The sequence below is a fragment of the Hyaena hyaena genome, unplaced genomic scaffold (assembly GCF_003009895.1).
Source record: "Hyaena hyaena isolate Hyena2069 unplaced genomic scaffold, ASM300989v1 scaffold_756, whole genome shotgun sequence".
Taxonomy (NCBI): Eukaryota; Metazoa; Chordata; class Mammalia; order Carnivora; family Hyaenidae; genus Hyaena; species Hyaena hyaena.
Window position 1 is genome coordinate 826700 of NW_024081384.1, and position 12518 is coordinate 839217.

The 12518-nt window shown below is 36.5% G+C and overlaps 1 protein-coding gene and 1 non-coding gene across 2 annotated transcripts; both read right to left on the minus strand.

Annotated features, from left to right (window-relative positions):
- Positions 1-2438: 2438 nt before the first annotated feature.
- LOC120221090 (olfactory receptor 4K3-like) lies at positions 2439-3353 on the minus strand. The gene has a single exon (XM_039218348.1). It carries the CDS (start codon positions 3345-3347, stop codon positions 2439-2441), a length of 909 nt encoding a protein of 302 aa, XP_039074279.1. The 5' UTR covers positions 3348-3353.
- Positions 3354-11526: 8173 nt separating this feature from the next.
- On the minus strand, positions 11527-11659 carry LOC120221109. Its single transcript, XR_005525731.1, has one exon. It is a non-coding gene; the product is annotated as a small nucleolar RNA SNORA17 (small nucleolar RNA).
- Positions 11660-12518: the final 859 nt, after the last annotated feature.

Sequence of the window (12518 nt, forward strand, 5' to 3'; positions counted from 1 at the left end):
TATTTTTAGTTTGTTTTTCCCAAGTTTTTGTTTTAATGTTTATTTTAGAGAGAGAGAATATGAGTGGGGGAGGTGCAGAAAGAGGGAGACACAGAATCCAAGCAGGCTCCAGGCTCCGAGCTATCAGCACAGAGCTGATACTCTGTTTGAGGGTTCATACTCTGTTGAGTTTGAGGGTTCAAACTCACAAACTGGGAGATCATGACCTGAGCTGGAGTCAGATGCTTAACTGACTGTGCTAACCCGGAGCCCCCCAAAATTTGTATACCATAACAAAGCTTGTTCTTTTCTCATCAATTTACAGTTTTGAAATGAAGACAAGCGAGTAGAAAACTGGGGAAAGAATAGGCTTTATTAATCAAATGATGTCTTGAGTTTTCTAAATCTCTCTTTAAGCATGAGAGCTGTGTTTTAGCAAACTTGTTTGGAAAGATTCATAAACATTAGATTACTCCATTCTGTGTATGCAACAGATTTGGCCATTGTCTTCCCATTTTCCTCTACTTTACAGTTCTGGTGGTACCTTAAAAAATATACTACAGTATTTCATATCTTCAAAAATGTTGAAATGTGATCTTCAGAGCATTGCAAATGATTACAACAAAACAATGTGAAAGTGCTACAACCTGAATGAATTCTTAATGTCTCAAGTTACAACCTGAATGAATTCTTAATGTCTCAAGTGTTTTACTTTGATGATGTGCCTTTGATTTGATTGGGAACATTTTAAAAAGGATATCTGAATGTATTTGTAATCATCTTTGATGAGCTTGAAATAAAATTTCTGCTCAATTCATCACTAAAAAGAACAATATGAAATTTGAAGTATGTCCTGCTCCATGGGTTTCAGATAAGGAGATGTAAATTTGCATACCTTTGTGAAATACAGAGTAGGAAGAAATCTTAAGATGTTGATGTGAGGCTTGGAGGAAATGGTCAGGAAAGAATTCTTGAGATGTTTTCAGTGCAGAAAGATGCTTTAATTATAGCCTGGGGACAGGACCTGAGGATAGAAAAGGTTGTACTTTTGCTGTATGAACCTGGTGGTGTAAGGGGGAGAGGACATGCAAGGACTATGAGATCATAAATGTTTTCTTCTAATTCCTACCTGTAAAACTACTTTTGGAAGATTTCTCTGGTGCTTATCATTCAGCTTGATATTAATTAATGGCAAGATGTACAGGCAGTCACGAGACCCTTTAAGAATGTAGTAACTAACAGTATTTGATCCATTTAAGAACTATGCAGGTTACAGATCAGCCTTCTAGGTTAAAAGTGAACATTTTCCTGCTCTGTCCCTCATCAGTTATATTAAATGTAGTAATGAACATTTCACAAACTTTGTGTATAATCCAGTTGCTTGCAGGCCATTTGAACTCTGAAATTAATTAAATGGATAATTTGTTCTAAAATCAGGCTTTTTGGCCTCACTCTCATAACATTTTCCCTACTTTTATCTGATATAGATAATGAACTTTCTAACCCATTTACAAATAAAAAGAGAAGAAGCAAAATCCCTAAAGGTTGTTAGTATATCCATCTTTGTATTTAATTTCACTCATCTTCTGAAGATTATCATACTGTTTCACAGATGGCTAAAATATGAGGTTGAGGGGACAACACTCTCTTCAGATTATGATTATGATTCATTTTTTTCTGAGGATGATAGGTAATACTTAATTATTACCTTTACAATAGTCCCTTCAGATAAGGTAGCTAGAGCTTTAACTAATTGAGAGACTAATTTATCCATTTATAAAAAATAAAGAGCAGGGGCTCCTGGGTGGCTCAGTCGGTTTGGCAGCCCACTTTGGCTCAGGTCATGATTTCGCAGTTAGTGGGTTCGAGCCCCCGTCAGGCTCTGTGCTGATAGCTAACTCAGAGCCTGAAGCCTGTTTCAGATTCTGTATCTCCCTCTCTCTCTGACCCTCCCCTGCTCACGCTGTCTCTCTCTCTCTCTCAGAAATAAATTTTTAAAAATTTTTAAATAAAAAATTGAAAAAAAAAAAAAAGCAGTACCCCATACACTGACCTGTTGATCAGAATTTAGAGATCTATGTCAAGTGCTTTGCTCAAATAAATATTTAGCATAAAAGGAAACTTTAAGATCAGGTGCTGAAGTAGCAGCACCAGTAGTAGTAAATAACATTAACATTGTTATTAATTTTAATTTATTCTTGAGCACAACAAAACCATAGTCATAGAGACTGGCCAACTTTTCCAGACAGGAAATCATTTTACATTCAGTGATCAGCAAGTGATCATGGAATATAATAGAATTGACATAAAACTTTTATCTAAAGATACCCATAATTTCCATATGTGAATTGGGAATGCTTCCCAGTCCAAAGTAATAAGACAGGTATGGCTAATTCGGAGATTTTACAATGCACATTCTAATAACCTGAGACCCTAAAATACTCATAGAAATCTGTATGCTAACATAATATCTTAATGGCATTTTTAATTTCTTGGTTCCTTAGAGTGTAAATGGCTGGATTTGGAAGAGGTGTGATGACTGCATAAAACACAGCCAGAAACTTGTCCACCCAGGTGATGCTGAGTGGCCACAGGTAGATAAAGATGCAAGGCCCAAAGAAAAGCACCACCACTGTGATGTGGGCAGTGCAGGTGGAGAGAGCCTTGGATGTGCCATCCTTGGAGTGAAGGCAGATGGTAAACAGAATATAAGAGTAAGAGATTAGCAAGAGAATGAAACAAATGGTTGCCAGTACCCCACTGTCAGCATTTATCCACATTTCTAGGATATGGGTGTCTATGCAAGCTAGCTTGATCATCAGTGGAATATCACAGAAAAAGCTATCCAATTCCCTGGGTCCACAGAAGGGCAGCTTTATAATCATAGCTAGTTGGCTTATTGAATGCATAAAGCCAATGATCCATGATGTTATCACCAACCCAATGCACGTTTGTCTGTTCATGATGCTGGAATAATGGAGTGGCTTGCAGATGGCCACATAACGGTCATAGGCCATTGATACAAGCAGTACCATCTCACCCCCTCCAAAGAAATGTCCAAAGAAAACTTGACACATGCAGCCTTCAAAGGAGATAGTCTTGTTTTCCTTGAGAAAGTCTGTGATCATTTTAGGGGTAGTGACTGAGGAAAGGCAGAAGTCAATGATTGAAAGATTGGCTAACAGGAAGTACATGGGGGAGTGGAGATGGAGGTCAGCAATAATTAGGAACACAATGAAGATGTTGCCCAAAATGATGATCAGATAAATTGATGAAAATATCACCAGGAGAAAGGCCTGGAGCTCCCGTGAATTACAAAGTCCCAAAATAATAAATTCAGACACAACAGACTGGTTTACTTCTTCCATTTAGTCCAGTTTGTTCTAAATTCACCTGAAGGAAAAATAAGAAGTGCATTTTTCAGAGTAACCGTAAATATTAATCAAGATAGTTTCTTCTACATTGCTGATGGAAGTGTATACAAATACACTCAGTGTGGAAAAAAGTTTGGCTTTATCTTGTAGAGTTCAATAATCACAAATTCTGTGGTTCAGCAATTTTACTCCCATTTCTATAACCAAAATAAACTCTCTGATATGCGTGTATAAAGAGAAATTTATAATAATCCTCATAAACAAGTCAATGGGATATTATTCAGAACCATAACAAACTACAACTATAAAATGATATAGATTTATCTTAGACATAATACCAAATGAAAAAAAAGTCCAGAATGGATCCACTCAGCAAAATTTTCATAAAGTAAGGATAGAAAAATGTATACTTTGCACGATCTAATATTAATGATAAAACTATGTACAGAAAGAGAAGATGTAAGATGTAAGTAACCTCAAGTGAAGGGAGATGAAAGGTTGGCATAAGGATGAGCATATAACCCGTTGTATGTTATTATCCATTGTCTAGATCTTGTATTAGGTCATGTTTCCATCAATGTAATTTTATCATTAAATAAACAAGCAAGCAACACAAAATGGGCATGGAAAAATAGAGTATGTTATGAATCAAGAATGGTGATCACTTTGGGATGCTTGGCTGGCTCAGTTGGTAAAAGGCGACTCTTGATCTTGGGGTTGTAAGTTCCAGCCCCATGTTGGGTATAGAGATTACTTAACAATAAAAAATCTTTAGACAAACAGAATTATGATCATTCAAGACTGTAGACCTGAGGTAAATCGACATTTTTTAAAAATGACATTGTTTAGAGACTGTATGTTCTATTTATAAATTTGAAAAACTGACACAATATTTAATACATTATTGAAGGTTAATGTTTTTAAGCTATTTATTTTTGAGAGAGAGAAAGAGAGAGAGAGGGGGAGAGAGAGAGAGAGAGAGTGGAGGAGGGACATGGGGAGGAGAGGGAGTCTCAAGCAGGCCCTGCATTATCAGTGCAGAGCCCAATGTGGGGCTCAAACTTACAAACCATGAGATCATGACCTGAGCTGAAATCAAAAGTCATACATTTAAGTGACTGTACCCCTGACTTAATTTTTTAATGAATAAATAGATAAACCAATCATTTTAAACAGAGATATTAATACTATTTTGACAAAATGTCAAAACTTTTTCAGTAATGAACATAGTTAAGTACAAGGGCACATAAACTAATTAAATACAAGGTAGTTAAAAATCAGTTAAAGAATAAATGGTCTCAGCATAAAGAAAGGATAACTCATGAGCACCAGGAAGAAATATTCTCTGTTCATGAAATTCAAAGCTTACATAACCTGTAAGAAATTACTTATAGCCTGAAGTGTATCAGCCATTGTGAAAGCTTTAATTTTGAAATGACACTTTAAAATGTGATTAAAGCCATTTTGCCAGACATGGTATAGGACCATCGAATACACAATCTGGTGTTAGGTTGCTGATTCAAAACAGGATGGCTTCTGAGAAACTAACATCTGGAAATCTCTGGGTGGACTAAAATGATCCAAAGTTTATAATTAACTCTGGGAGAGAGACTATGCATCAAGTTACTTGAGGCAAAGAGTTGTTTTTTTTTATGTTACAAATGGGAGTTTCAGAGTTAGGCAAATTTCTTCATTTCCAACATATCCATAGGAAGCTATTTCCATTCAGTCTCACTTGCTTTAGTGTGAGAAGCCATGATTTTTGAAATATGTTCTTTCCAACAATTTTGGCAGATAGTTCTTTCCAAACCATCTTTTGTAATAGCAGAGTAAATGGCAAATACAAATTATACTTATCAACAAGTTAGAGAAACTAAGTTTGTCACTAAAGTAGTCATTTTTGCTGTTTAAATTACTTTAAAGATCTAATAATCCTATCAAACTGGAAAAGAGATTCATATTCTTTCTCTCTCTCCCTTTCTACTTATCTCTCTTCCCAGTTTGCTTTTTCCTTCTTTTTTTTTCCCCATCTCCTTCTGATTGTCCCCTGACCTGCTTCTTTCAAAAACTTCTTGATCTGAATGGCTTTGCACAATGGATCGATTATCTCCAGCAGCCACTACTAATTTTTGATGTCTGGTGTTCATAGTCCTCTATCAAAGCTGGAAACCAGCTTTATAGTATTTTTTTCATTTTTTTCTATATAATTTAGAGATGTAATGAACACTTTTAGCCATTGGTTCATGACCATGACAATAATCATACTCATTTTACTGCTGAAAAGATGAGTTAAAAGGTAAATGCCCAAAAGGAACACAGTTAGCAGAGAATCTATATGGAGTTAGCTTCTGGAAAAAACGTTGGTTTAGAGAAAAGTTCAGTTTGGTTGAGAATAAATATGATTTTTATGAATCAAAAACAATAAAACTCTTCATAAGACTACATGTCCTATAAAGAGGTAATTGATATAAGAAGAAATATTAATGATCAGTAGCTCTATAAAAAGTATTCTCTGTATCTATAATAATTCTATTATCTTTCTTGGCACTAAGTGCTTCTGGTTTCCTCTAATTTAGTCTGTTATCCTCACTGTTGTCTATAATAAAATTGTTGATGTTGTTTAAATCCATGAGAGTTATCAGATACCAGAGATGAAACAAGAACAGAGTTAGAAAGTACTAGATGTTGGAAGGCCCTTTAATTTTTTTAGTAAGGTAAATAAGAATTTATTGAATTTATTTTAACTATGTACTCTGATCATTTTTGGACACTGCAGATGAAAAAGAAATAGTCTCTAGGTGCTGTAGGTTATACTAAAGCAAAGTCTATGCCTGCATTCTCACCTAATATTTGCTTTAAAAGTTGTTAATATTATTTTAATTGAATTACAAAAGACAAAATATTACTACTAAATTAACTATATTAATAGGTTAAATGCTGTTATAATTTATTTTCAATAATGTCCTAGGTAGGAGAGTTAAATCTTGAATCCAAGGGTATAAGAGTAAAGTCAAGTGACTTAAAGCAGAACTCACCAAAGAGAATCAAAACTTAGGTGTGGGAGGGAAGGAAAAAGGAATAAAGGAGGGAAGGAAGGAAAAAAGAAAGAAAGAAAAGAAGGGAAAGAAAGAAAGAAAGGAAAGAGAAAGAAATAGAAAGAAAGAAAAGGAAGGAAGGATGGAGGGAGGAAGGGAAGGGAAGAGAATGGAAGGGAAGGGAAGGGAGGGAAGGAAGGAAGGAAGGAAGGAAGGAAGGAAGGAAGGAAGGAAGGAAGGAAGGAAGGAAATGAGACAATATGTTCTTTTTTGAACTACAAATTTTAGGGTCATGTAAAAACTAAGCCTCCCTATTCTGTGTCTGCTTGCTTTCTCTCTGAATACCCACTGTACTAGAAATTTCCCTCACTTTCTTTAACTTAATCTCCACAATAACCCCATGAAATAGGTCTTATTACTCTGAGGTTGATCCCATTTATAACCTGTTAGAAGTCCTAGAACAGAGAAATAGTGTGACTGGGGTGGGGAGTGGGTACACACCCAATGTCTCTGAGTCCAGTACTTCTCTTTCTTTGGTATTATTCTGCATTCCCTTCTGTCCATTTCCAAAAGCACAATTCCATTCCCATGGTAACTATTGACTGCTATAACTTTTGAGAGATTTCATTCCATATTTTCTATCAGGATTTTTACTCAGCTAAATTATTAACAATCCATTTTTCCATGTTTGGAAATTTCTGTTATTTATGCCTACATATCTATGCCTGGAACATAATCCAGAAAAACTGTAGCCCCTGAATACTGTGGTGCTGTGAGAACCCAAATACTTCCTCAACCAGGGCATTCAGAGAGCTGTGAGACTGTATAAAAGGCATTCTTTCCTATGCTAGATGGAGCCCAGAAGTCCCAAATGTAACTAGGAGAAGAAACCCTTGATATTTCTGGAAACTATGCCCAAATTCCGAGCAATCCCAATTGGTATGTATGGTAATATAGTATTAAAACATTGAGAAACTATCTTAAATGTGATAGAGGAAGGGAATTAATGGAGTAGTTAAGAAATTTACAGAGTATAGATTGTACCTTCTTACCAGAGAGATGCCATATTTGACCATATTTTTTCCTATAGATAAAGCATTGTTTATATTCTAACTAGAATCTGAAATAAGCTCATATTGCAGCAAAACAAATAATCCATTTTTTGTTGTGACCAGTATCCATGTGAGAGTGTGCACTATATATCCACTGTAGAGAATACCCTCTGGGGTAGGATAATTTCAGCTACCCATGCTATCCATGTTCCTTTGACACCTCTTAATTTCTGAGTTCTTCTGAACTGAGAATGTCATGTGAACGTGTGCCTTTTGTTAAGGTCAAAGACAGACCTGGTCTGTGCAATTATAAAAGTTCCACTGATAGAAGTTAAGCACAGTTTTAAAACATTTCTTTGGCTACCTTATTTTTTTTAAAGAAAAATATTATTTTAAAATTAAATTGCCATTCTAGTCCCTTCAGGATCCAGATGACTTAGGTGAATGGTCAGAGAAGAAGGGAAATGAGCTGATTACAGATGTACTGCATCTGTGTCTATGTCAGAACACCCAGCCTTGAATTGCTGGCTTCATGGGGTTTTAATGGAGAGTAGAAAAGCATTTTGAAGTCTCAAGAATATCTGTGGTTACGGGAGCAAAGTTATGGGTTTAGTGTTAGGTGAAAGTCTGGGGCACCTGGTTGGCTCAGTTGTTTAAGCATCGGTCTTTGGTTCGAGTTATAATCTGATGGTTTGTGGGTTCAAGCCCCATGTTAGGCTCTGTGCTACCAACTAAGAGCCTGGAGCCTGCATTGGATTCTGTGTCTCCCTCTCACTCTGCCCCTCTTCAGCTTGCACTTTGTCTCTCTCTCTCTCTCTCTCTTTCAAAAATAAAATAAACATTAAGAAAACTTAAACAACAATGTTTGGTGAAAGTCTGCATTATTAATATTCTTTTAGATAACAAAACACTAACAGAAGCCTGCCTTTTTATTTTCCTTGACAAAGTATTAGTAAATCAAGTATTTTTTATCCAAATGCAACACTTTAGAGGTTTGAGAAGGAAATATGATAATATGTCTCTATCTGCCTTTTCTTATTACTTTTTTTAACCACACACACACAAATCTGTTCACATTTTGGTGGTTGTTTTAGTTTCCTTTTAATGCAATTACAGAATTATAAGTACACATATTCACATATTTTTGGGAGGAGTCTTATTTATGTTTGAATAGATAAGATATAGAAATGTACATTAATTTATTTAAAATTTATTAAAATCAATTTATGCTAAGTATCTTTCTTTCAATGGTAATTATTACTCTTAGGAAAACAAAGAAATTAGGAGAAAATTTATTTAAAACATGTTTCAGTTTTTGTTCAAAAGTAAAGATATATTTTTAGTTTTTTAATTAAAAAATGTTTATTTATTTAGAGATAGAGAGTGAGCAGGAGAGGGACAGAGAGAGAGGGAGACAGAGAATCCCAAGCAGATTCTGCACTGTCAGCGTGAAGCCTGACGCAGGTCTTGAAGTCACCGAACTGTGAGATCATGATCTGAGCCAAAATCAAGAGTCTGACACTTAATGAAATGAGCCACCCAGATGTCCTGGTAAAGGTATATTTTTTAAAGTTTCCATTCACAGTTTACGGATGGAAGCTTGGGATTTGGAAGGCAAATGTAGAAAAACAATGAGATATAAGGATGGGATTGCTGGACTTGACATTAACTATGTGGATACCGTCAGTGATGTGAATCCACTAGTCAACCTGGCTAAAAAGCAGGCAAGGAAGGTGGTATCTCAAGACATAGCCTAGAAACATCAGTACGTTAAAGTATAGATGATTATGTTTAAGGAGTGGAAACCACACATAGTCTAGTAAATAAACTAGTTATTGCCTTGTGTGAACATTCTAGACAATCTGAAGAGTACAAACATTTTAAAATATGGTAACTACACTAAAATAACATGGATTATGCAGTAAAGCAGAGTTATATATCTTCACTTCAACCCCATGTTAGCTCATCAAGGAGTGGCTGTGATGCAGTGTATTGCATAATGACTTTCTGTTGTTTATTTCCTTCTCCTCTCATGGGTAGAGAACATTTTCTAAATAGACATTTTACTAGTCCTGACTGATGGGGGACTCTACACAAGTTCCAAGCATTTACCAAGTATAGACTTCCTAGTCACTATCCCTATGTCTGGTACATTCCATGTAGGTATTCTAGGGGGGTAAGTGAGTCTTACATTTCAGCTCCACCAAGGAAAAGAAACTATAGTAGAGGAGAATGTCAATCTGTTCAACTGAGAGAGGTTTTAATACTGTTATTCTTTGAGTGAGAAGGGAGTAGTTACCTCATTAGATTTTGCTTACCTATCCCTAAGTAAAAGTAAAAGAGTGGAAAGTCTCAGAGGCTTTCACCTAAGAAGATGAGCATTTATGTAGCAAAGGGCTTTTGGATGTATCATCTTCCTAAAGTGGGTCCAATCAGGCAGAGGGAAGTAATTTTAAAGGACTGGGGAAAATGTAATTGTGATAGAGGATGAGGGCAATACTTTTTGCTCGTATTGATATGTTCACTTACCAGGGATTGAATTTGATTTGATTTGATTTCATTTAATTTCTTTTTTTTTTTATTTTGAGAGAGAGAGTGAGAGTGTGAGTGGGGGATACGGAGAGAGAATATTAAACTCCAAATTCAATGTGGAGCTTGACATGGGCCTTGATCCCATGACCCTGGGATAATGACCTGAGACAAAATTAAGTCACCTAAACTGACTGAGCCACACAGGTGCCCTAACTTAACAGGGATTTTAATCACTTATCAATCAATAATCCTGGATATGAGCAAGCCACTTTGGGATCCATGTTATATTGTACATCATAATCCTAAAGCATGTGTCAATATCCACAGCTGACAGTTTTTACTGGAATGTTTGCTGGCTAGGGGACCAGCCAAACTGCATGAGAGTGATGATGAAACCTTGAGTAAGTGCCTGATAGGAGCAAGCAAAGAACCCACAACATCATAAGCTCAGGTATGAGAGTTAAAACACATGCACACAATTCAAAAAGACTCAAAATTTGGGGGCGCCTGGGTGGCTCAGTTGGTTAAGCATTAGACTTCGGCTCAGGTCATGAGCTCATGGTTTGTGGGTTTAAGCCCTATGTTGGCTCTGTGCTAGCAACACGGGGCCTGCTTGGGATTCTCCCCATTTTTCTTTTTCTGCTCCTCACCCACTCATGCTGTGTCTCTGAAAATAAATAAATAAACTTAAAAAAAAAGACTCAAAACAGTTACCATTGGGTTTATGCTATTCATTAATGTTTAAGGCAGAGGAAGGAGGTGAAATTTAAATAACGATGTCTGCAAATAAGTTGTTGCCAACTTAAAAAGGCATACGTGTTTATATATCACAGGGGATGTTAGGAAAAAGACATAGATATTCATGTCTTAAACCAGAACGCTGGATTATGTTAGGAAGGGCTATTCTAAGACCACTGACTCAAAAAAAGTTATAATTTGGAGTTAAGTGATTATTACATAAAAAGGAATTCACTTACATAGTAGTAGGTAGACTTGTTGAATGTTGGCCTGGGTCTTCTCCCAGACTGACAGTGTAAAGAACAATAGGCTAGTGGCACTGAGGTCGCTGATCAGCAGACTGCTCATAATTTTGTTTGTGTTGACCACCTGAATTCAGATGGGCTTCTATGAAATAAGAAGGAGGCAATTAAACTCTGTTCTTTTATTTGACTTTATTGTCTTTTATATCAACTGCTTGTTTGAAGAAAAAGCAGAAAGTATTAAGACAACTTAAACTGAGTTGTTTTTCTAAGTTGTTTTCTCACCAATATTTGAAAAATGCCTTTTTTTTTTCATCTTGAGTACTTTGGAGAGTCAACTAGATTAAAAATTTCTATGGCTTTAAAACTGTACTTCTGTATTTCTCTAGCTGCTAGGCAATGGGGCTCCTAATCCATTACAATGAGAAAAATACTGAAAACCTCAGCCTAATTAATAAAATTATAGGTAAGGCAAAGACATCTATGAGCTGAGAACTGTTGTGCACATGTAATGAGGAGGGAAGAATTAAGCAGTGTAATTATGGATGTGTTCCACTTCCCACATTTTTTTTCAAGCGTCAAACTGTTAATCATTCAGATGTTCACCAGCCACAACACTGGGCCTAGATAAGCCTCTCTTCTTTCTGCCACCTAATGACATGAATGTGACACAAAAGCAACCATACCTGCAATGCCTCTGGGGCAGTGTATTTGGAAGATTGAACAATTCAGGTTTTATTTTCCTGTGGATGAAGGATCAGCTGGCCCTGACTTAGGATATTGCACAGAAGAGGCTGAAATTACAAAACATTTATACTTCAAGGTGAACATATTCTAACACCAATGTGTTAACTCATCTGAGACCCCAGGACACTCTTCCAGGCACTAAGTTTCCAGCATTCAAACTCTCAGCAAGAAGGCTGCCTTGCTTCTCCTCCCTTGGCCCATGTAGCACAGGGGGTGCACATGCAGCAGCTTGAGTCAGGCCGGGTCATGTCCAGCGTGGAGCCCAATATGAGGCTTGAAATCACAACCTGAGATCAAGACCTGAGCTGAGATCAAGAGTCAGACCCTCAACCAACTAAGCTACCCAGGCACTCCTACTTCCTACATTTTTAACTGTACTATTTTGATTATATCTTCATAGGCCCTTATGAGATGACACTTTCCATGTTTTTAAGGATTATTTTATTTCTAATTTCAACTTCTTCCCATACTGTTATAGAAGCCTGGGACATAAAAGGTTATGATTTCCCTAACCTGCTGTTTTTAAAACAAAGTTTTGTTTGGTGGAATCCCATCTGCTTGGTGCCTATCAGTTTCTAGCCCATCATTTCCTAGCTGTCTACTCAAGGAAGAGACTGAGTTAAGACTGTACTATAAAAGAAGTACTAGATGTAAATATGTGTAGCACAGATCCCTTACCTTAAAGAATGTGCTATTAGATTGTTAAGTCAACAGTGGCAAGTAAGACATCGAACATCAGAAGGTGGTATACAATTAAAGGCTACAAATTTCTTCCTCCCCCCACAGAGGCCCATAGGTATATCCTCCCTTCAGAGCATC